This window comes from Prionailurus viverrinus, chromosome B1, assembly GCF_022837055.1.
Source record: "Prionailurus viverrinus isolate Anna chromosome B1, UM_Priviv_1.0, whole genome shotgun sequence".
In the NCBI taxonomy this organism is placed as follows: domain Eukaryota; kingdom Metazoa; phylum Chordata; class Mammalia; order Carnivora; family Felidae; genus Prionailurus; species Prionailurus viverrinus.
The window spans coordinates 79,999,391-80,022,457 of record NC_062564.1 but is presented as its reverse complement, the minus strand read 5'-3'; the positions used below and the strand labels follow the sequence as shown (position 1 = coordinate 80,022,457).

General features: G+C 38.5%; 1 protein-coding gene across 1 annotated transcript in view; it reads left to right on the top strand.

The window, feature by feature from the left end:
• The window catches only part of EDNRA (endothelin receptor type A), a 60,714-nt gene extending 50,218 nt beyond the window's left edge, over positions 1-10,496 (top strand). The window contains exons 6-8 of the mRNA XM_047856846.1: positions 3,949-4,082; positions 4,509-4,617; positions 8,051-10,496. Of these exons, the coding sequence (XP_047712802.1) occupies positions 3,949-4,082; positions 4,509-4,617; positions 8,051-8,191 (384 nt within the window). The 3' untranslated portion in view covers positions 8,192-10,496. The remainder of the gene's footprint in view (positions 1-3,948; positions 4,083-4,508; positions 4,618-8,050) is intronic.
• Positions 10,497-23,067: the final 12,571 nt, after the last annotated feature.

Sequence of the window (23,067 nt, the reverse complement as noted above, 5' to 3'; positions counted from 1 at the left end):
AGTGGGCAGAGAGCAAGGGAAATACAGAATCCCAAGCATGCTCCAGGCTCCAGGCTCCAGGCTCCAGGCTCCAAGCCATCAGCACAGGGTCCAATGTGGGTCTCAAACTCACAAACCACGGGACCATGACCTGAGCAGAATGAAGTCAGATCCTTAAAAACTGAGCCACCCAGGCGCCCCAGTATTAGGAATTTCTTTTGTGAAATAGAGAGTCTGCCTGTAAAACAGGTGGCCTGGAGGCAGGGCCAAATAGAGAGGAACTATTCATTTAGTTTGCCAAGAGTATATTGAACATGTTTGTTTGTGTGTCTGTGAATTGAACTGGGCTTGGAACTGTGCCAGGACACAAAGAGGCATAGGACTTTCTCCCCTAGCAGGCTTTGCAGTCTTGGTGTAGAAATAAAATACAACATGAAAAAATTAGAAAATAGAATCACCAAATATGGTAAAAGTAGCCTATGCTGTAGAAAGCCAAGGATGATATAAAGACAAAGTCACAAAGATGCTTGTCATGGATGAGGGAGATCGAACTGTTCATAAAGGGTAAATGGGTTTGATGGGGAAGAAGAAGACAGAGGGCATTTCAAGTGGGAGGACAGGAGTCTAGTTAGAACATGGCACAGGCACCACGCATTTGGGGAGTGGAAAAAAGAGATGAACCTCACTAGAAAACCATCCAAGGTAAGACTCAGGATAGGAAATGGGATTGGGTACATAAAAAGAGGTCAGATTTTGGATAGCCCCAAAATTTGTACATGTCAATAGGAGGCTGCTGTTGGTTCCCTCCCTGCCCTCCCCTCCCCTCCCTCACTACCAGGAAGCAAACAGAACATGTACAGCCATGGACTTTAGAGGGCAAACCTTTACACTTATACTTGCTGGCTCTGTGTTGTTGGGCAAATTGCTTAATCTCTCTGAATCTCTGGGTCTTCATAAAATATATGCAATAATATCTGTACCTTTCTGTACAAATACTGATTCAGTTTTAAATTTTAAAAAGTTAAATAGAGGTGCCTGGGGGTCTCAGTCAATTAAGCAGCTGACTCTTGATCTCAGCTCAGGTCTTGATTTCAGAGTTGTGAGTTTAAGCCCCATGTTGGGCTCCACACTGGGCATAGAGCCTACTTTTAAAAAATTAAACAAAATGTATATAATAATACAACAAGAGGATTACCTAATGCATGTACAGTGTCTAATAGAGCCTAACTCATAGTAAGTACCCAGAAAATGTTTGATATATATTAATTCAAAGAGTAAAACTAGGACTACAGGTAAATTCTCTGTCTCAGCAGAGAAGTGGATAAGAACACCCAACCGCACCAAAAGATAATGAATTGTTGAAGAAGCCTGTAAATCTGCTCTCTACAATTACCATACAAAAGCAACATTCTTCATCAGCAACTCTTCTCAACTATTGTACTGATTTTTCTGAGTCTTCAGCTTCTTATCTATAAATTGGGCATAATTGTATATGAATCAATATTATTACAAAAATCAAAGGCATTAGGTGCATACATATACTTTGTAAAATCCTTACATGCCATAAAAATGGTAGCTATATTTTTTATTAAAATTTAACGGAAAATTATATTGAGAAAATTTAGTATGACTTTGTTCAGGCATGAATGTTTCAAGTGCTCCAGATGTGAAATATATCAAGCAATTACTGTGTTTCACTCCTGCAGTGGAGGTAATTAATTAGAATAGATTTATAAAAAACAAAAACAAAAACAAAACCCCATAGTGTTTTTCAATGTCGACTTTTTCATTAGCACCATGATTGAGTGTTTAAGCTGAATGGTACCTGCTCTGAAAATAACTGAATAGGGATTGGTCACAATAATAGGATGCTCCTTCACATTTACATAGCATTTTATAAGTTTCCAAAGAGCATGTCATTTGCTTATTTGATTTCTTCCAAGCACCCCGAAATATAAGCAGGGTAGAGGTCCGCATAAGGGTGGTTAAGCGATTGGCTTATCCAAGTGGAAATTAAAAGCAAAGACTTGGTCCTCCTACAGTAGTCACTGCCTTTGTCACACCCAAAGCTGTAGCAGTTTCCAACAGCAGGAGAGCAAGCCTACAGGAAGGCTTTCCATGGGGTCTGTAGGGAGCTAGCTCTCAGTGAAAGGCCATGCCACCCTTTAACTAGTATCCTATATAGCCCTGGTCTTGCTTTCTGCACGGTTTCCTCGAATTTCTCTGTATTATTCTTTCAACATCTTTTATCAGTTAGGGATTGTGTTTGGATGCTGGTAGCAGAAAACCCAAAATAACATTGAGCAAACCAAGTGGAGGTTCTTCTTTCTCCCACAGGAAAAAAAAAAGTCACTGGTTCAGAAGCCAGGGGTCTGCTGTTTTGCTGACTTTTCCTTTAGTATTGGAAGACAGTAGCTACAACTCTACCCTTATATCAGATTTCCAGGCAGCAAAAAGGGAAAGAATATAGATCATATTAGTGTGTGTGCATCAGAAGGAGTACCCTCCACTTTTAAGTAGCTTTTCCAGAAACCTCTTACAATGATTTCTACTTGATCTCAGTGGTCCGACTGTGTCAGGTGGCCATGCAGATGATTAGCCCAGGCTCACCTGCTGATATAATAAAATCACGGTTCTGACTGATAGTGAGGAAAACAGGAGAATAGATATTGGTTAAGCAAATATCAGACTACCATACAACATATTACCTTTCGAATGATCATCCTCTTTGAGTATGTGCTCAAGGGAGATAACCTTTCCCCCAGTACCCAGTACCCTCCTTTTCTCTTTTTCTGGTCACATTGTCTTCCTGTGTACACTAAAGGAGCCTTTAAAATAATCCCCTATTCCTACAGATTGGAACTCTTGATTTTCTCAACCATTGCTTAGCTTATATGTTCTCTGAAGCCATATCCCAGCTATCCCACCCAATAACTCTGGAAGATTAAAGAACTCCAGTCCTTTGGTCTAGAGCAGCAGTTTGTGACAACTGCCTTGAAATCTTCTTAAATGGCTCTATTAATCATGTGGGTTTATTGTAGGCTTCCCATACTTAATATTATATGCTTTGGGTTGAACCAGCATTACCCTTCCAAATCCTGTTTTCAATCAATTTTATTTTGACATTAACTGATCCCAGTTACAGACGAGTTGCATTTTATGCTCCTAGTTAGGGTTTCAAATGCATGAGTTTTAATGCTGAAGCATAATGCACACAAATGACTGTTGCAGATAATTCCTAACCTATGATTTTTCTGGTCTACACAAACTCGAAAGTATGTAAACCTTCAAAGTGAAGTCAGTCCAGGGTCAACATGTCCCACTTGTTCTAATCATCATTGCTGATAATCCTTTACCCTCATCCCTCTGTTTGCAAACAAGATGTCGTTGGAAGCTATATGTCATTAATAAAAGAATTTTAGAAGCAAAAAACCCCCAGTGCTAGCTTTCTTTAACAGCAAGAAATGGGGGAAACACATTGCTATTGACCTTTTCTCTTTTTCCTACTTACGTTTTCCAAATATCTTCATAGATTTGTTCCTTTATTATGCTAGGTTCAGTCACTTTGACTGCCATGCTGTCATTAATGCTAGCTACCCATTATGGAGGCTTTTAGCTAACCATCTCCCCCATATAGTCACACACACACACACACACACACACAGCCACAGTGTTGGCTCGGCTCCAGCTAGTTCCCATTTCCCTGACATCTAACTTCTATCCTGACCCTAATAACCAGTTTCAGGCCACCATCCTTCCTGGCAGCCACCCAAAAGAATCATTAGCAACTCCTTGATTAGAAAGTTGGACTCTAAATATTGAAGAGATAGAGGCACTGTGAGGTATGCTGTTCTGGCTCTTTTTTAAGTAATTCTTTCTTTGCTATCTACAATTTCCTTTGTATAGTTCTTTCCTCTGGTAGAAAAACACTAAACTTATTGTACTTTTTTTCCCCTCACTTTCCTTTAGCGTCGAGAAGTGGCAAAAACAGTTTTCTGCTTGGTGGTAATTTTTGCTCTTTGCTGGTTCCCTCTTCACTTAAGCCGTATTTTGAAGAAAACCGTGTATGATGAGATGGACAAGAACCGATGTGAATTACTTAGGTATGATCCTGTGTACTCATTAGGAAATTGGAGTTTCCCTAATTTGCACACTTATAATACTTTTTACCAAACCACCTAGTCTATAGCCTCATTAGCCGTGAAAATTAAAACTGCCAAGTTGATTATTTTTCTCGAGCTGACATAGCCCATGACTGATCCCCAAATTTGTGCAAGCCATAGCTTGGCTTGTGGCTCCCCTCCTGAGGCTGTGCATAATGGTTTGAGCTAACCAAGTGGCAGGTATATCTGTAAATGTTCTGCAGAACTGAAACTGCCATTTAAACAAGCACTTTAAAAAAATTCTGACTGCCACCTATAAGAAATGGCTCCTGGGCAAGAAAAATGCTTATTCTAGGGATAAATGCTAGCTAGCAGATTTAAAAACATTGTCTTCTAATTATTCTACACTATTTTCTTTTGTTCTAGTTTCTTGCTGCTCATGGATTACATCGGTATTAACTTGGCAACCATGAATTCATGTATAAACCCAATAGCTCTATACTTTGTGAGCAAGAAATTTAAAAATTGTTTCCAGGTAAGAATGTTTTGCACGTATTTTTTAAGGACAACCAAATGGTTATATTAAGTAGCCAACAAGCATGGCTAATTCTAGTAGAGAAGTTAAAATCATATTCTGTTACCTAGAGAGTCAGATTGTTAGCATAAAGCAATATTGTCCAGATGTTGGCGAGGATGCGGGGAAAGAGAATCTCTTTTGCATTGTTGGGGGGAATGCAAGCTGGTGCAGCCACTTTGGAAAACAGTATGGAGGTTCCTCAAAAAACTAAAAATAGAACTACCCTACGACCCAGCAATTGCACTACTAGGCATTTATCTAAGGGATACAGGTGTGCTGTTTTGTAGGGACACATGCACCCCCATGTTTATAGCAGCACTATCAACAATAGCCAAAGTATGGAAAGAGCCCAAATGTCCATTGATGGATGAATGGATAAAGAAAATGTGAGATATATATACATATATATATATATATATACACTTATATATATATATACACATACATATATATATGTAGATATATAATAGAGTATTACTCGGCAATCAAAAAGAATGAAATCTTGCCATTTGCAACTACGTGGATGGAACTGGAGGGTATTATGCTAAGTGAAATTAGTCAGTCAGAGAAAGACAAAAATCATATGACTTCACTCATATGACGACTTTAAGAGACAAAGCAGATGAACATAAGGGAAGGGAAACAAAAATAATATAAAAACAAGGAGGGGGACAAAACAGAAGAGACTCATAAATATGGAGAACAAACTGAGGGTTGCTGGAGGGGTTGTGGGAGGGGGGATGGGAAGGAATCTACTCCTGAAATCATTGCTTTACTATATGCTGACTAATTTGGATGTAAATTTAAAAAAATAAAAAATAAAGTTAAAAAAATAAAGCAATATTGTCAGAAAAATTGTCAGAAAAGCAAGATCAGTTCAGACAACAAAATATTCAGAGGTATAAAAAAGACTAACTTAATAATATGCTAATTTAGTATGCTGCTTTAAAAAGAAATGCTCAAGGGGCGCCTGGGTGGCTCAGTCGGTTAAGTAGCTGACTTTAGCTCAAGTCATGATCTTGTGGTCTGTGAGTTCCAGCCCCGCGTTGGGCTCTGTGCTGACAGCTCAGAGCCTGGAGCCTACTTCTGATTCTGTATCTCCCTCTTTGTCTGCCCCTCCCCTGCTTGCTCTCTGTCTCTCTCTCTTTCAAAAATAATAAACATTAAAAAAAAATTTATTTTTTTATTTTTTTTTAATTTTTTTTTTCAACGTTTATTTATTTTTGGGACAGAGAGAGACAGAGCATGAATGGGGGAGGGGCAGAGAGAGAGGGAGACACAGAATCAGAAACAGGCTCCAGGCTCTGAGCCATCAGCCCAGAGCCTGACGCGGGGCTCGAACTCACGGACCGCGAGATCGTGACCTGGCTGAAGTCGGACGCTTAACCGACTGTGCCACCCAGGCGCCCCTAAAAAAAAAAAAAAAATTTTTTTTTAAATACACTGTTTTAAAAAGAAATGCTCAAGGGGCCTTTGGGTGGGTCAGTCGGTTAAACATCTCGTTCCTGATTTCAGCTCAGGTCATGATCTCATAGTTCATGGGATCTAGCTCTGAGTCAGAGAGATCCCTGCTTGGGATTCTCTCTCTCCCTCTCTCTCTCTGCCCCTCCCCTGATCTTTCTCAGGTTTGCTCGCTCTCGCTCTCTCTCTCAAATAAGTAAACTTAAAAAAAAAAAATTTTTTTAAAGGAATGCTCAAGGGGTGCTTGGATGGCTCAGTTGGTTGGGCATCCAACTTTGGCTCAGGTCATGATCTCACAGTTTGTGGGTTTGAGCCCCGCATCGGGCTCTGTGCTGACAGCCTACTTCAGATTCTGTGTCTCCCTCTCTCTCTGGCCCTCCCTCACTCATGCTCTGTCTCTGTCTCTATCTCAAAAATAAATAAAACATTAAAAAAAAAAATTTTTTAAAGGAATGCTCAAATGTGAGCTCCAGGCTGCATAGAATACATAAAACCTATTCATGCTTTTCATTATCTTAGACTTTAACCACAGTCTCCAACAAAATATAAATTCTGTTGTTAAAAACAATCTTGCTAAATGCTGTTTAATACTATATTTAATAATAGCCTCTTCAAGGAGAGTAAATGCTTATTGCCCTGGAAATCTGAACTAATGTAATTTCATTCAAAATCAGTTTCCTTATGTTCTTCAAACTTCCTTGCAGCGAAGCTAACCCACGTCCTCCAGAAGCTCCATGCACTTCTTACCAAAGTGTAATTTCTGCAGTTCCTGGAATGATTTAGCATACAGTTAATTCTAACTGGATTTTGTTCTCTTTGGCCAGGATGTTTAACTTCAGTTTATGGCACATATTAGGAAGAGTAGGGTAGAGGTCAAGGCTGCAGGATCTGGAAGCAAACAATCTTGATTTACACCACAGCTTTGTACTTGCTAACTGTCTAACTCAGGTCCAGGTGGTACCCCTCCTGCCTCCTCTGTTTGATTATCTGATTTTATAGATTATCTATCTCATGGGTAGGATTCAGTGGGCTAATATATGTTAAGCACTTGAGACAATAATAAGCTGTCAGTATGAGTTTATTATTATTAGGGGTAGAGAAGAGAGGAAAACCACAATGACTGCCCTCATGTAATTTGCCATCTAGAAGGAGACAAACATATATTTACCAAAGAATCATACAAATAGATGAATCTTGGCATGGAAGTTCTAGCCAACACCTTTTTGAAGTCTACTTGGTAATGTTTACAAGTCATGAAATGCTATAAGCAAGATACTGCCCAAAGAAGGATTGACTAAAATGCTGGTCATGATAATATATAATCTGGAGTTAACATCATTTCGATTAATTTACATACTAATTAGAGGGAAAGGAAAAATCAATGTACAAACTCTCAGAAATTAAACATGTCTTTTGACTGATCTGCAGAAAAAGGTAGCATATGCTGGAGAAATCTAGAGTCCTGGGTTCTAATTCCAGTTCTGCCTATTTCTCCCCTAAACCTCCCTGTCCTCATTAATAAAATGAGGAAAACAGCACCTACCACCTAAGGTCATTATGAACATCAGATGAGGCGCCCCATGCAGGTGGTGCACACTGTGGAAATGCCAGGCCCCTCTGGACTCTTCTCCATCCATGTCTACCCCAAGTCATGGAACATCTCCCTCAGGCCAACACTGCCTTCTCTTCCTCTTTGACTTGGTGAATAAATTAAAACAAGAAACAAAGGATCTATTTTTCCAGCACTAGAATGGACAATTTAACTTCTACCTAGAAATTATAGGCTCCATACTCTAGATTACTGTTCAGGCTCACATTCTGTCCTCAAATTTGTATGGACATTTCCCCCTTGTTGGTAGGAAGCCAATGCCTCTGTGTTCTGCTGGGAATGGGTAGGCTCATGTTATTTAGAATCTGTTCTTTCTCCCAGTCTTGCCTCTGCTGCTGCTGTTACCAGTCCAAAAGTCTGATGACTTCGGTCCCCATGAATGGAACAAGCATACAATGGAAGAACCACGAACAAAACAACCACAACACAGAGAGGAGTAGCCATAAGGACAGTATTAACTAAACAGCTTAAGAAACATTAATCAATATTCCTTCAAAGTCTGTTGAAGAGAAAAAAAATCACGCAGCAACTGTGTTTCCAGAAATCTTTTCTCCAAGTCTTCTCCCATGATGCAACCCCAACCCCAGAAAAATGCTTTCCAAAACATCAGAGGGTGGACTGGCTTATAGTCACAAATTCAATGAATCTTTCTTCTTTAATTTATCTAATTTACATATTCTGCATGTTATATTCAGCACCAAAAAATGTTGGGAGTTAGCAGGGAGAAAGGAGACTGTTCAATTAAACCAGAAGGATATTTGCTACTTTTGCATGAAAATAGAGTCTCCGAGTACTTAACAGCTTCCATGGCAGTTCTGTGGAATGTTCCATGAGAACTGGTCATAATGAAAATTTTGCAATCTTGACAAGGTTTTCTTTTTTTTAATTGGCCAAAGACAGTAAGATGAGCAATTAGGTTAATGTTTTTCATGTCACTTTTTTTATTTTTAAAACATCAATTCTCAAGCTGCAACAAATACAGCCACTTAAAGCACAGACTGATATCCACATGTGGCAGTTTAATAGCTGCTACTCAAAGAATTGTTAAGAACCTATATATATATATATATATATATATATATATATATATATATTTTTTTTTTTTAATGGTGTTTCATTACAGGAGATCTGGAGCATATTTTTATGTTAAATTTTAAAATAATGCTTGAATCAAATAATTCTATTTTTTGCAAACCCAATCTTTTTAAACTGTAGATATTTTGTGTAAAACCAATGTCATGTACCAAAATGTAAATGTACAAATCATTCAACTATACCCAAGACTTTCAGTGGAATGTATTGAAGTCTAAAGCACACTTCATAGAAAAAGATTGAATCTTTTTTGAAGATTTGGAAATTTTCACTGAGACTTTGTTTTTTTGGTCATAGTAACATGTGTGTGTATGTATGTGCATATAGATGTACATATACATATATGTATAATGTATATAGATGTAGACATATCTATATACATTATACATATCACCTCATATTCTCTTGATTTCTCTTAAAATGTTAACTGGCAGTAAGACTTTTTTGGTCATTCCCTTTTCCATATAAGAAACAATTTCAAGGTGGCCAACTGAGTTTATCATGTCAGTGAAATATAATTATCCCCAAATGCCACCATGAACTTACGGTTCTTCACTTCCCTGGGTTTCCAGTATGAATCGAAACACCTCCCCCACCCCTGCTCCTCACATGGTCACCATTTCAAAGGGCCCACAGTGACTTTTGCTGGGCATTTTCCAAGATGTTTACAGACTGTGAGTATGGCAAAAAACCTTTTACTGTGTGTATATAAATATATATAAACAACTGTACATTTCTTTTAGCCAATTTTTCTGTGATTGTCTTTATGGAATATACTTGTGTGTGTGATATATGCATGTGTGTGACAGTATGTATGGACTTAATGAAATCTAATAATAATGCCCTGTAGTTGTACTACAGCACACACTCTGAGTGGGTGGAATCTAGTGGTTGTTCATCATGACAACTGGCCTTAGTTTTAATATATCTGTGTTCACAATCCTTGTGACCATGTTGCCATTACAAATGGAATATGAGAGGCAGCATGAAAGAGGATGCACCATGGGTTGACAATAGGGTTTGTTTAATTAGTTGGTTGGTTGGTTGATTGGTTGGTTTGATAAAACAGTATTTGGGGTTATACTTTTTCCTGTGCTAGAGCAAAAATCATTCAATTTTGAAGTAGTATATTGTCCTGGTTCCTCAACTCAATGTGCTGATGAGACTGACAAGAGGTCTGATGTTTCTATCAGACTTCACCAGATAGATTGCTGATGATAAATTACCTAAGCTGATTTTTGGGGCTATATTTTAGCATAGTCATGTATAAAATGATATCAGGTTCCAGCTTGTGCCATTGCAGGCCTCCTCTATGTGTGAGCAGTCAAATTCCGTTACTATACTGGTGAATCACATACAGTGATATATACCTATAATATAAGCCATAGTTCACATCATTTTGTTTAGACAATTGTCTTCTTTTTAAAGATATTTTGTCTCTTGCATATTAAAAATGCATTTTATAAGTTCAGAGAGTCATAGATTTCTGTATAAAACACAGACTTCAATGTGCATTTTATTTATGGACCAGTAAGTAACCATGATTTACTAACAGGAATAGTTCCAATTTCTACCTTTACCACATCTTTCCAAGTAGATCTGTAGAAATGAGCCAGAAGCCAAGGCCCCTGCATTGGCAGTGGCCCATAAGTATAAAATAAAAGTTTACAGAAGACTTGCACGTGTCTCTTCATTTTTACATAGTTTTACATAGAAAATGTTGATTACGTGATGCCTGTTGCAAACTTCTCCCTAGTAGTAGCCAGGCAAGCAATTTTACTTTCAAACAGGTACTTCCTATTCTCAACCTACTTTGTTGAGAATACTAAACACTTAACTCTTTCATTCATTCCTTCATTCACCTTTCCAGTAAGTTTTAAGCATCTACTATGCACCAGGCATTCTTCTAGGTTTGGGGGACATAGCAGCAAACAAAACAGGCAGAGTCCCTGCTCTCATGGAGCCTGCATTCCAAAGGAGGGAGTTGGACAATAAATAGCGTGTCAGGTGGATATCTGGAGGAAGATACTCATATATACCTACATGCTTATTTAACATCTCCAAATGAATGGCTAACAGACATACTATATCTAAAACTAAGCTCCTGATATCCCTCTAACCTGTGCTGCCATAATATTTCTCTGCTTATGTATTAGGGTTCTCCAGAGAAACAGAACCAATAGGATAGATAGATAGATAATACATAGATGATACATAGATAGATAGGTAATAGATAAGATAGATAGATAGATAGATAGATAGATAGATAATACATAAAAGAGGAAATTTATTATAGGAATTGGCTCCATGTGACTATGGAGGCTACAATATGCCATGATCTACCATCTACAAACTGGAGAACCAGGAAAGCCAGTGATATAATTCAGTTCAAGTCCAAAGGCCTGAAAAAAACAGGGAAGCTAGGGTATAACTCCCAGAGTCCAAGGCCCAGGAACCAGGAGTACCAAAGTCCAAAGGCAAGAGAAGATAGATGTCCCTCATCAAGAAAAGACAGAATTCACCATTCCTCTGCCGTTTTGTTTTTTTCAGGCCTTCTACAGATGGATGACACCTGCTCACACTGGTGATAGCAGATTTATTTGCTTTACTCAAGCTTCTGATTCAAATGTTAAACTCTTCTGGAAATACCCTCACAGGCACACCCAGAAGTAATATCTTACTGGATGTCTCTTAGCCTAGTCGACACATAATGTTAACCATCACAGCTCATTTAAAGACAGCTTCATTCTTTGAGCTGCCAGGATAAAAACCTTGAAGTCATTGCCCATTCTTTCTCTCCTGTCTTATACTAAATGCCTCAATACATCCTGACATCCCTATCTTCAATATATATTCAGAATTTGACTACTTCTCTTTCTCTGCTTCTACTTCCCTTTTCTGAGCCACCAATGTCATTTGCCAGGATAATTACAATAGAATTCTATCATGTTTTTATCATGCCTGCTATCAATGCTTCTATCATTTCCAGCCTTTTAAACACTATACTCTAATTGGAGCCTGTCTCTCGACCCCTATAAATGGTCTAAAGGTATTCACATTTCCAAGATAAGCTGACCAGTATCCCCTGGGGAGTTTTCTAGTAACAACTGAAGTAGGAAAGAGCCCTTTCCTACTGTGGCACACGGGGTAGGACATGACCATGGGAGCTGTGCCACCATGGTTTAGGCATTATGAGGAAAGTCAACGTAGACTGTTACAAAGATGAAAAAGAGCGTATAAGCTCCTGGTTCCAGTTTTCCCTGATGCTTTCCCATGGCTTGAGTAAGCAAACTAATATATTTACTCTTGTGCCTGTGCTAATAAATTGGGTTTTTGTTGCTTACAATCCATACATTCTAAGAACATCTCCTCTAAGTTATCTTGATTTTTTTCTCTTTTCTTGTTTAAATTAAGAGGCTTTATGTTTTTTAGAGTTTAAGGTTTATAGAAAAATTGATTGGAAAGTACAGAGAATTCCCACATGTCCTCTTTCCCTCCTTGCCTGCATGCAACTCTATTATTTCCCTCTTGTGTCAGTGTGGTATACTTGATGATCCAATATTGATACAAGAGTATTAACTAAAGTGCAGAGTTTACATTGGGTTTCACTGTTTTGTACATTCTATGGGTTTTAATAAATGTATAGTGACAGTTTTCCACCATTATAGTATCATTTAGAATAGTTTCACTGCCCTAAAAATACCCTATGCTCTACCTTTTCTTCCCTCCTTCCTTCTCCGTCTTGATTTATCTTTTCACCCAATACAGATAAGGTAAACACCCTCCATTATTACACTGTGTGAGTTGCTGGGAATACAAAACCAGATATATAAACAAATAAATAAATGCACTGACATTCTTAGTGGTGACTCATAGATGCCAGCATAGGAGCCGGTAAAGGCACAAAATAGTCAAGATTCTTTAAACTTCAACTGGTGACATTAGAGAACACAGCGAAAAGGTTTTCCTTTCTACGATTCTTTAATGCAAAAATATGTCACTGCTAGGAGAATGACATAATAAAAAGCAATAGACTATTGTCTTTACATTATGAGCTTTTTTAAGCTGTAAATATATGTCATTTTCCACTCAAAAATAAACCAAATATCTGTGCCTTTAAAATTATTAAGGTAATGAAACAAATGGGAGATTAAGTCCAGGAAATTGCCAAGACAAATATTAACCTTTTGCTAATCTCTTATCCCTATCATTATTTTTAATAGTATTACTAGTCCATAATATAGCATTAAACACTATATAGGTATGGAGTGAGGAAAGTGCACTACCAGTATTCCCCAGCCTCTCCAGGCCTGAAATTCTAATACCATGGTTCCTTTATTTGCACAGCAGTGTATTTATTGACCTTTCTCCATACTTCAAACAGGCAAAGTTAAATCAGGGCCCAAGTCCACCATATGCAGTAGTTTCTGAAATTCCAGTGGGGTCTTCATACTAAAACCCCCCCATGGATTTTTTTTTTTTTAACAATCTTACATTTGGAGAAGTTTCTGTGACACTTTTCCTCTAAGTATTTACAAAGAGAAACCAGTGTCTATATTTGGTCAGCACTGATACTCTGGCTTTTTTGTTTTGAGAGAGGCCACTGTTCTTAGAACCAGGGAATAATCAAGAACCAAAATTAGCACTGTAACTGCAAAGCCAGGCTTTCCCCATGAAGCAAACTAGCATAGTTCACTTTTGATTTGATGAAGCCAGAAGTCCTAATATCTCATGGTTTCCCAAGCTTCTCACATCGATATTATTCAGTAGATGTCTTTGTTTCTTCCTGGGAGGTAATAAATTAGGAACAGCAATGCCAAGCGTAGATATAGTAAGACAAGTCATGGAATCTCCTAAGGGAATAGAATATTCCACAAATTTTTCCTTTTTGGCCCTAAACCACAGTCCTCTTTCCTAATTTATCTACATAGAACTGACCATCTTTCATTTGAATTTGATTCTATGATGATAGATACAATTGTATATTTGGTGCTGTGTGACAGATTTGTCCCAGATGGGGGACAGTAATGCACGCTGCCCAGACTGTGTAGTATCATATGATCAGCCAAATCACAGTCCCCAGGCACCTACAGGGCACAGCCCTGACTCACTCCATTTATGCAAGTTTTTACAGAATAAAAAACCATTTCTCTATGAACGATAGCTCATTATTTATCTTAAAGTGTGACAACTGGGATTAACTGCAGTTAAATTCTTGTTTCTAAAAATATCTTCAAATGAGAAAATCAACTAAAAGTGATCAGGTGAAGGGAACACAATCAGGTGTGCTTTTAGGCTTTTCAGGCATACATCTGTGCATAATGAAATAAAACTGATTTCTTAGTCTAGTCTTTTCTCTATTTTATGAAATCTAATGGGGTTAGGCCTGGAGCACAGTTCTTCATTTGCAGTCAAGACCTTGTTGGGAGGGAAGGATTTCTCTGATGAGTTTAAGCCAAGCAGGGCTGATTCAGAGGGAGCAGGCGGGGGGACGGTGACTTCCCAAAGGAAAACCCATATGGCCTTAGAAAGAGGAAGGGGAACAGCTGCACCGCTTCCTTTTTTCCTGTTTGAGGATATTGTCCATACATCCTGCTACTCCTTATTTCTGCTGCTTTTCACATCTGTAGCTTAGTTAATTCTTTCATTTCTATTACTTTCTTTAAAAAGAATTTATATGCAGGGGGCCTGGGTGGCTCACTCAGTTAAGTGTCTCACTCTTGGTTTCAGCTTAGGTCATGATTTCATGGTTCTCGAGTTCAAGCCCCACATCAGGCTCTATGCTGACAGCACAGAGCCTGCTTGGGATTTTCTCTATCTTTCTCTCTCTGCCCCTCCCCATTCTCTCTCTCTCTCTCTCTCTCTCTCTCAAAATAAATAAACTTAAAAAAAAAAAGAATTTTTGTTCTTCAAATTATAAAAACAATATACAAAATAGATCTATAATATATTTAAAGCCCCTTCAGAACAAAACAATAATTAATGATCCATGTATTTAAGGGGAGAAAGTTTCTATACATGGGATTTTAAATATAATGTAAGATATATAGGTATAGATAGATAGCTATAGCTATAAATATTAGATACAGACAGATAGCCATCTGTATGTATATCTTACATTTAATTTATCCAGTCTTTTGCTACTACAAAGAAGGCTACATTGTACATCTCTGTACTAGTCTTCATGGAGACTTGTGTGATTTCTCTGAGACAATTACAGGTGAGTAGGATTGCTGCTCCATCACAGGGGTTTTGCAAGTTAATACCCTTACATACTGCAGATTGTCCCCACCAGGTCTGAGTGGAGCCATTATTATTACTCGGGGCTCTGAGTGGCCTGCAACTGCTCCACTTTACACTGGCACTGTCACACCGGAGGACCATATACCTTTCGGCAGATATACAGATGCTGTCGGAGACCTCACTAGATCCTCCTGGATCTCTTGCACCAGCTCTGTTCACCCATCCCTAGCATCGTGTTTTTGCTACTATTTGTACCTACAACTTTAAAAGTGGCTTTCCCTTGGACACAGGAGCCTCCTAGTTTTTAAGGAGAAGTGGAAGTGTGTGGGATTTTTAGGTTCACCTACAACTCCCACCTGTGGGCCAACGGCCTCCTGGTGTGGGAGCACAAAAGTGCAGCTCTTGTGTCTCAGGTAGGACAAACACCAAGCACCCCAGGAGACAGGGCTGCAACTTCACCTGAAAGCTCACCTTTCTTAGGGTCTTCCCTTTTCCCAACTTGCTGCTTCTACTCTCTTACTGGTTTCTGCTTCTGGGGCTGTGCCTTAAGAAACCACTTACACCCAAATCCTTGCCTCAAGGACTATTTCTGGAAGAGTCTGCTCAAAGCTAGCACATGTTTTTATTTCACTGCTGAATGTAATTGGCAAATTTTAACATTGAAAATATTAGATTCTTCAGCATACTGCATCAGGGCTCCTATTTGAAGCTACTCTTAATTTCTCTCTCCAGGGCCTCTTAGGATGTATGGGCCTCTACTAATTGGCCATCCAAACTTCCCCACTCTCTACTTTGGTCCCATTGGCTATGAAAGAGCATGGCTTTTCTGTTGGGTGCTAACACCCAACACTCTAGGAGCTCCATTTCAAGCTCTAAGTTTTTCTGTGTATCTAACGGGATACTACTACACTTGCCCTTAGGAGAATATGCCTCTCCCAAGTGTCTGACAGATGAAGGTGTCAGTCATTTATGAAGCTGGAAATCAATAAGAGAGGTAACAAGATTAGTCAGCTGGAGACTGGGAAGTGCAGGGAGCAAGCAGAGACCACTTTTTCTGGGCTTGACAATGAGAGTACCAGAGAACTAGGATGGCAGCTTGAGAAAACAGCAGGGTCAAAGGAAAGGCTTCTGTTTCTTTAAGAGAAAAGCAACCTCAGCATTAAGATGGAAGAATTGAGGCCAGTGAAAGGAAGAGATCATGGATGTGTGAGAAAAAAAAAAGAAGATAATTGATGGATCAAGCTCCCAGAGATGATCTGAGGAGTCAGATATGGCAGGCTTTAAAAGGAAAGATTTGAAACTAAAAACCTTTGGATGTCAACTATATGCAAGTGAAAGAAAAAGGAAGAGAGGGAGAGAGGAAAGGAAAGGAAAGGAAAGGAAAGGAAAGGAAAGGAAAGGAAAGGAAAGGAAAGGAAAGGAAAGATGGAAGGGAGGTTGATTCTTCCTCACTGACTAATCAATAGCATATATTTCTTCAGGCATGTGATTTCCTATATCTTATTTAATTTATCCAGTCCTTTGTTACCACAAACAAGATTACACTGTATATCTTCCTACTCATGAATGTCCTTTGTATATGTTTTAGGCTTACAGACAAGAACAGAGCCTGTTTCTTATAGGTAGAAGAGTATCATTTTTAAATCATACCTTACAGGAACATCCTGGAAAGATACCAAGTGCACCTGTATGAATGAATGCTACACTTTAGTCAGCTCCTAGCTAGAGGGACTCAGAGAAGACTGACCTATAGCTAGACTCAGAATGGCCTCACCCACACTCCAGGCTATCTATAGGTGCCAGTGAAAATCATACCTGTACAATCTTTTCTATAATGAACATGTGATCCTTGCTCTGTAATCAGAGTATGTAAATAAATAGAGAAAAATTATCTTTGATTTTGATAATAGTGTTAAACTTTCTTCAGGTTAACAGCCAATGGGTTCTCCCAGAGAAACAGAACAAATAGAATATACATATATAGTAATATATAAGAGATTTATTACAAGAATTGCCTCATGTGATTATAGAAGCCAAAAAGTCACACAATCTGCTGTCTGCAAACTGGAGAACCAAGAAAACTAATAATGGCATCATCCTATCATCCAGTTCAAGTCCAAAGACCCTAGAATCAGGGGGCCAATTGCATAAGTCCTGGTCTGAGTCTAAAGACCTGAGAACCAGAAGCTCCAATGGTCAAGAGCAGAAGACAAAGGTCTTAGCTCAAGCAGAGAGGACAAATTCACCCTTCCTCCACTTTTTTGTTCTTTCTAAGCCCTTGATGGATTGGGTGATGCTCACCTGCATTGGTGAGAGCAATCTTCTTTACTCAATCAAATGCTAATGTCTTTCAGAGACACTCTCATAGACATACCCAGAAATACATTTTATCAGCTATCTAAGCACCCCTTAGGCCAGAAAAGTGAAAATAAAATTGAAAACTGAAAATAAAATTGAAAAGTGAAAATAAAATTGACACATAAAATCATTCATCAGTTATACAATAAATGCACAAGAAAAAAACAAAATCATTTCATTACATGTTTATGTTTTCTTATAGAAACGATCAGAGAAAATAAATTTCCAATAAGCTGGAGATGTATACTATGTACATAACTGTGCCTTAAAGCCTTCATTTTATAAACATCTCCCAATCACATAGCTGTTCCACATTAAAGAGTCTTTCTCACCATTCCAAATCTATCAGTCAGGGTAGCTGGTGGAGATTAAGCTCTGAAGCAGTCTAACGTGCCTACCTTGCCTTCCCCTGTGTGTCCATAGAGAATCTACAAAATGGTAGACTGTTTTCTAACTCCTCCCCCTTCACTGAGTGCTCCATTTCCAAACTACCCTGGGCCCAAAATTCATCAGGCAGAAGGGAGCCTGAGTTCATTACTTCCTCCACACTGACCCTCTTTCTCAGATTCTACGTCATCTACAGATATTCAGCAATTGTATTGCTAAACCAATTGCACAACCTCTTGGGCTTGGTTAGTAGATACAGTCATCCACTTTTGTCATCAGCCTGGCATCCAGAATCTCTTTCAATGAAAATGGAGAAGGGTCATGGGAACTTAATTTTCTACTGAACCATGAATTGGTTTGGGAAAAATAACGGTATAACTTCTGACCATGCGTGAGATCACACAGCATTCCACCAGGTTGTCCCAGTACTCCAGGGACCACTGTGGTTACACTCAAGTACTCTCATCTAGGAATTATGCTGCATAATGTACAATTTTACAAGCTCTTGCCTCGGTAGATTACACAGCATGCAACAAATAAAAGGTTGTCATTCTGATTTCTGCCTAAATGTTGCCTCCTCAGACCTTTCCTGACCACAAAATGTAAATTACTCAGTCACTCTACCATATCATATCATATCATATCATATCATATCATATCATATCTTATCTTATCTCATCTTATCTTATCTTATCTTATATTATATTATATTACCTTTCCTGACCACAAAATGTAAATTACTCAGTCACTCTACCATATCATATATTATTCGGTTTTAATTCTCTGCATAACACATATCAAACTTAAGTGAGTCTGTAAGTTTGGTAAGTTTGTCTATTATATGCCACCTCTCACTAGATAAAGGACCTGGTCTGTCTTATTTTTTGTAATATCTACAATGCCTGAAATAATTCTGGATGACACATAGTTAGCCCTCAATATGTATATAGTAAATTAATTAAATCAAGGTGATACAATAGAAAAAAATGCCTAGGAAGTTACCTTGAAGCTACTTTTAATATAGGATGGTCAAAGAAAGTCTTTCTGGGAGATGAAACCTATATGACAATCAGATAAGAGTATGAGGTTTTGATTATTACAATGGCCTGAACGTTTTATTGTTGATATGAGACTGTTATTGTGAAAAAAGAGCTTTATAACTATTGAAGAGCAACCCAAAAAAATATGGGATTGGCCCAACAACAGAACAGAAATGGGACTGGTGGGACTGTATGGGACTCTATTTGCTATTGCATATCTCCAGAGTGGGTTCAAAAGAGATAATGAGAAAATTCATTTTCAATGCTTCTCAGAACATTTTTCTTTTCCATAATCCAGAATTTCTTCCCCTAAAGCTCCTTACACAATTAAGGCTTAATCACCCAAAGGGAAGGGATGGCAGAAAACACCTAAAATAAAAGTCCCCAGTGAAAACATGATGACAGAAGATTCTACCAGATTAGGAAAAATATATGCTCCTCTACTGAGCAGAAGGAAAGCTTAAGAAGGAACACTATGAACATCCCACCTGGGTTCTCTTGGATTTCAGTGCTCCCACCCCATATCCCTAAGATTTAGCCAGTTGAAGGGTTGATTGCGGAGACAGAAATCAGGCAGAGAAGAGAGACAAGCCTAAAACTGGTAAATTGTGCCCTTTTTAGAAAAAGGCTTGTACACTACTGTTTCTATTTGGAAAACATGAACAGACTGTCTCACGGAGCACCTGTTGACCTAAACCAACATGTCTTCAGCTACTGAGAAATAAGCATGAACTATTAGACATGGAGAATTTTATTAGCTATCCTCAAGTCTCCCATACTTTCCCATGCAATGTGGAAAAGATATAGACGTTCCTACTTGCTCCCAGAGAAAGCCATGGAAACCAGCCAAGAGTCAAGAGCCAGAGAGCCTACCTTTGGGTTACTATATAGAAAGGTGAGATGACACTAAAGGCCATAGGCTAGACAGGGTAGGCCAGAGAGACAATAGAGGACAAAACTGGACATTTCAGCAGTGGATGCAGTGAAGACAGAAGTCACTCACTGCAGAGGTAAATATGTATCTCAACTGGTGATCAACAGAAAAACAGAATGATATCACCAGGGCAAGGAACCTTTGTCCATAAAGGATAAAGCTCCTTCTTGCACCCAGACACCATCTTGGGCATATGGAGAAGGAAGGGAGACTCTGCAGAGGAGAAAAAACTCTGGTGATGCTTATGAATTTTAAATTGCTTGAATATGGGTATATATAAACCCATAAAAATCAAACTATAATCTAGAATAGGTGAAATTACCTTCTAATAATAAGCTTTAAATGATTGATTTCTACAATCACCAGGAATTTAAGTAGCTCCAAAGTAACATAAGATCAATTATAGAAATACATACTTTAGATTGTTTCAATTTTGACCCTACTGTGTTATATATAGCTCTAGTGTCCACTTCTAATGTTACAGTTTGAGATGCTCAAGCATGTTCTATTCAACTCACAAACCTCCACACTAGGTATCCAAGGATTCCTTTGATCTTATAGTTGCCCTGGCGGCAAATGTAGGGTACAAGTAAGAGTGCAGCTTCCTCTATTTGCCATAGAGTCAAGGAAAGGAGACTTAGCTGGGTATTGTTTTCATACCCACAGTGGCTGTATGACTTACTGCCAGGACACTTGAGGCCAGTAATATGAAATTCCCAGTAAAGACTAGGACATCAATAGCGTGACTTTGAACTTCTCTGGAAGTGACCCTTCTCTCCCAGCATTTGTGTTGACCTCTACACTTCCAGACACACTACTTCTCACATCCTCAGCCTCTCCCAATTAAACCTATGTCTCTCCTCTCCCGTTGTCACTACAAAAAAAAATTCTTTTTTCTCTTTTTTTCCAACACGGTAGTTGTTAAGAGCTAATAAGTAGAACCAAGATTATCCACTAAATTTGGACCCCATAGTATCGGTTCCTTCTCCTCAGGAGCAGAAAGACCTTTCTTCAGATCTCCCACTCATGGAAGGGAAGAGAGAGCTTTATTTTCCATGCAGGAAAACGTTGCCCAAACATTCACTACTACTTTCCTCTTGTTCCCACTAAGTCAAATGACTTCTAAAAATGCCAAAAGAGGGGCGCCTGGGTGGCACAGTCGGTTAAGCGTCCGACTTCAGCCAGGTCACGGTCTCGCGGTCTGTGAGTTCGAGCCCCGCGTCGGGCTCTGGGCTGATGGCTCAGAGCCTGGAGCCTGTTTCCGATTCTGTGTCTCCCTCTCTCTCTGCCCCTCCCCCGTTCATGCTCTGTCTCTCTCTGTCCCAAAAATAAATAAACGTTGAAAAAAAAAATTTAAAAAAAAAATGCCAAAAGAAAAGACAAACCCAACATGAGTTTTGAGGACAGAAGAGATCAATTCAAATGAAAAAAAAAAAGGTAGTTAACCAAAAAAAAACCACAGAAAATATAGGATCCAGTAAAACAGAGGTTCCAACACAGGAGAGAGGCAAGAAACTTCCCAGAATAATAGAGATCAGCAGCAGGCCTAGAGCAAGCAGTCCAAATCAAAGAAGGAGGAGAGAAAGCTTGAGAAAACAGCTTATCTGCAGGGGAATAATGAGATAGAACTAGTAGAGTGTCTAATAGTGTCCAAATTGTAACATTGTTCTAGTGGGAATCACTAGAATCATAGAAAAGGGAAACTGTGTGTGTGTGCGTGTGTGTGTAAAAGAGCAAGAGAAAGAGAAGGAGAGATTGAGAAGACCTCATCTACCCTGAAAAGAAGCCAAAATATAATATGTAAAATTGTTAAATCCACAGAAATGACGGTGTGAGCACATTGTTCAAAGAGGTGAAGTTGAATACCAGTAAAAACAATCTAAAATTTGAAAGCAGTAGCCTCTGGGGGACAGGTATCAAGAGAGGCAAAAGCAAGGGGCTTCCTTTTTTCATTATTAGGTATAGAAGATTAAAGATGGTCACAAATTCTTTGACAGCACTCCCATGGAAGGGTCTATTTCCCCTTTCCATGAGTGAATTTGGGTTGGCCTATAACTGCTTACCAATAATGTACCAGTGGACTTGACACTGTCATTTCCAGTCCTAGTTTTTTAGAGGATTAGAAGCTTCCACTGTGGTCTCATGAATCCCTGAATCAACATGTAAGAAGACCAACTACCTCCCTTGAAAGACCACATGGAGAGGCCTTTAGACTGAATTAAGAGAGAAGTAACCAGCTGATCCCAACTTTTTAGCCACCCCACCAAAACAGCAGATATGTGAATGAAGCTGTCTTGGAACCACCAGACCAGACCAGACACCAGCCAAACACACCCAGTTAATGCTACATGGCACAGAAAAATTAGCCAGCCAAGCCCTGCTTGAATTCCATATCTACAAAATCTTGAGATATAATAAAATTATTATTGGTTTGATCCATTATATATTGAACTAGTTTGTTATACAGCAATAGACAATTGGAAACTAAGTCTTTTAGTCCTCAAGAGTAGTAAGTCTTTAGTACTAATTTTTTAGCATGTATATGTATAATTTTCATAAAAATAAAAAGTAAATTAAAATAGTTTGATCTGAGTAAGGTCAATGGATTATATTGAGGTCAATTTCATGATTGCAAAATTGTACTATAGTTATACAAAATGTTACCCTCGGGCAAAACTGGGTGAAGGGCATAAGGGAGGGGTCTCTCTATATTATTTCTTACAACTGTGTGAGACTCCACAATTATCTAAAAATGAAAACTTAAAAAAATAATTTGAACAGCTGAATGTCTGTATCTTGTCATATTTATATATGTTTAACAAAAAATAGTGGCATACTTTATACATTATCCTACATTTTTCTGTTTAATATATTTTATACCTATATCCACGTCAGCACTTATAGGTCTAGCTTATTAATTTTAATGACTACATTATAGCCCTCTGTATGAATTTGCTCCCATTTACTTAATTACCACCTTACTGATGGATATTTATGTTTTTTTTTTTCCTTTCTGGAGACTATGTACTCTATTAAATCAGAAGAATTCTAAATTCCCTTTGAGTGATAAAAAAACTGGGCAATATGGCAATATCCCTCTAGTATAAACTGAAAGAACTTATTTCTATCATTCTTATGATAATTCCTTTCCTGTCTTCACATCTTCCATAAGCAATTCTAAGCCTACTTCTAAATCCAGGAAGTGTCCACATATCTATACATAGCTAACTCAGCTTCTGGGTAGCAGATTGCAATGCAAACTGCTAGATGTCAGGGGAAAAAAA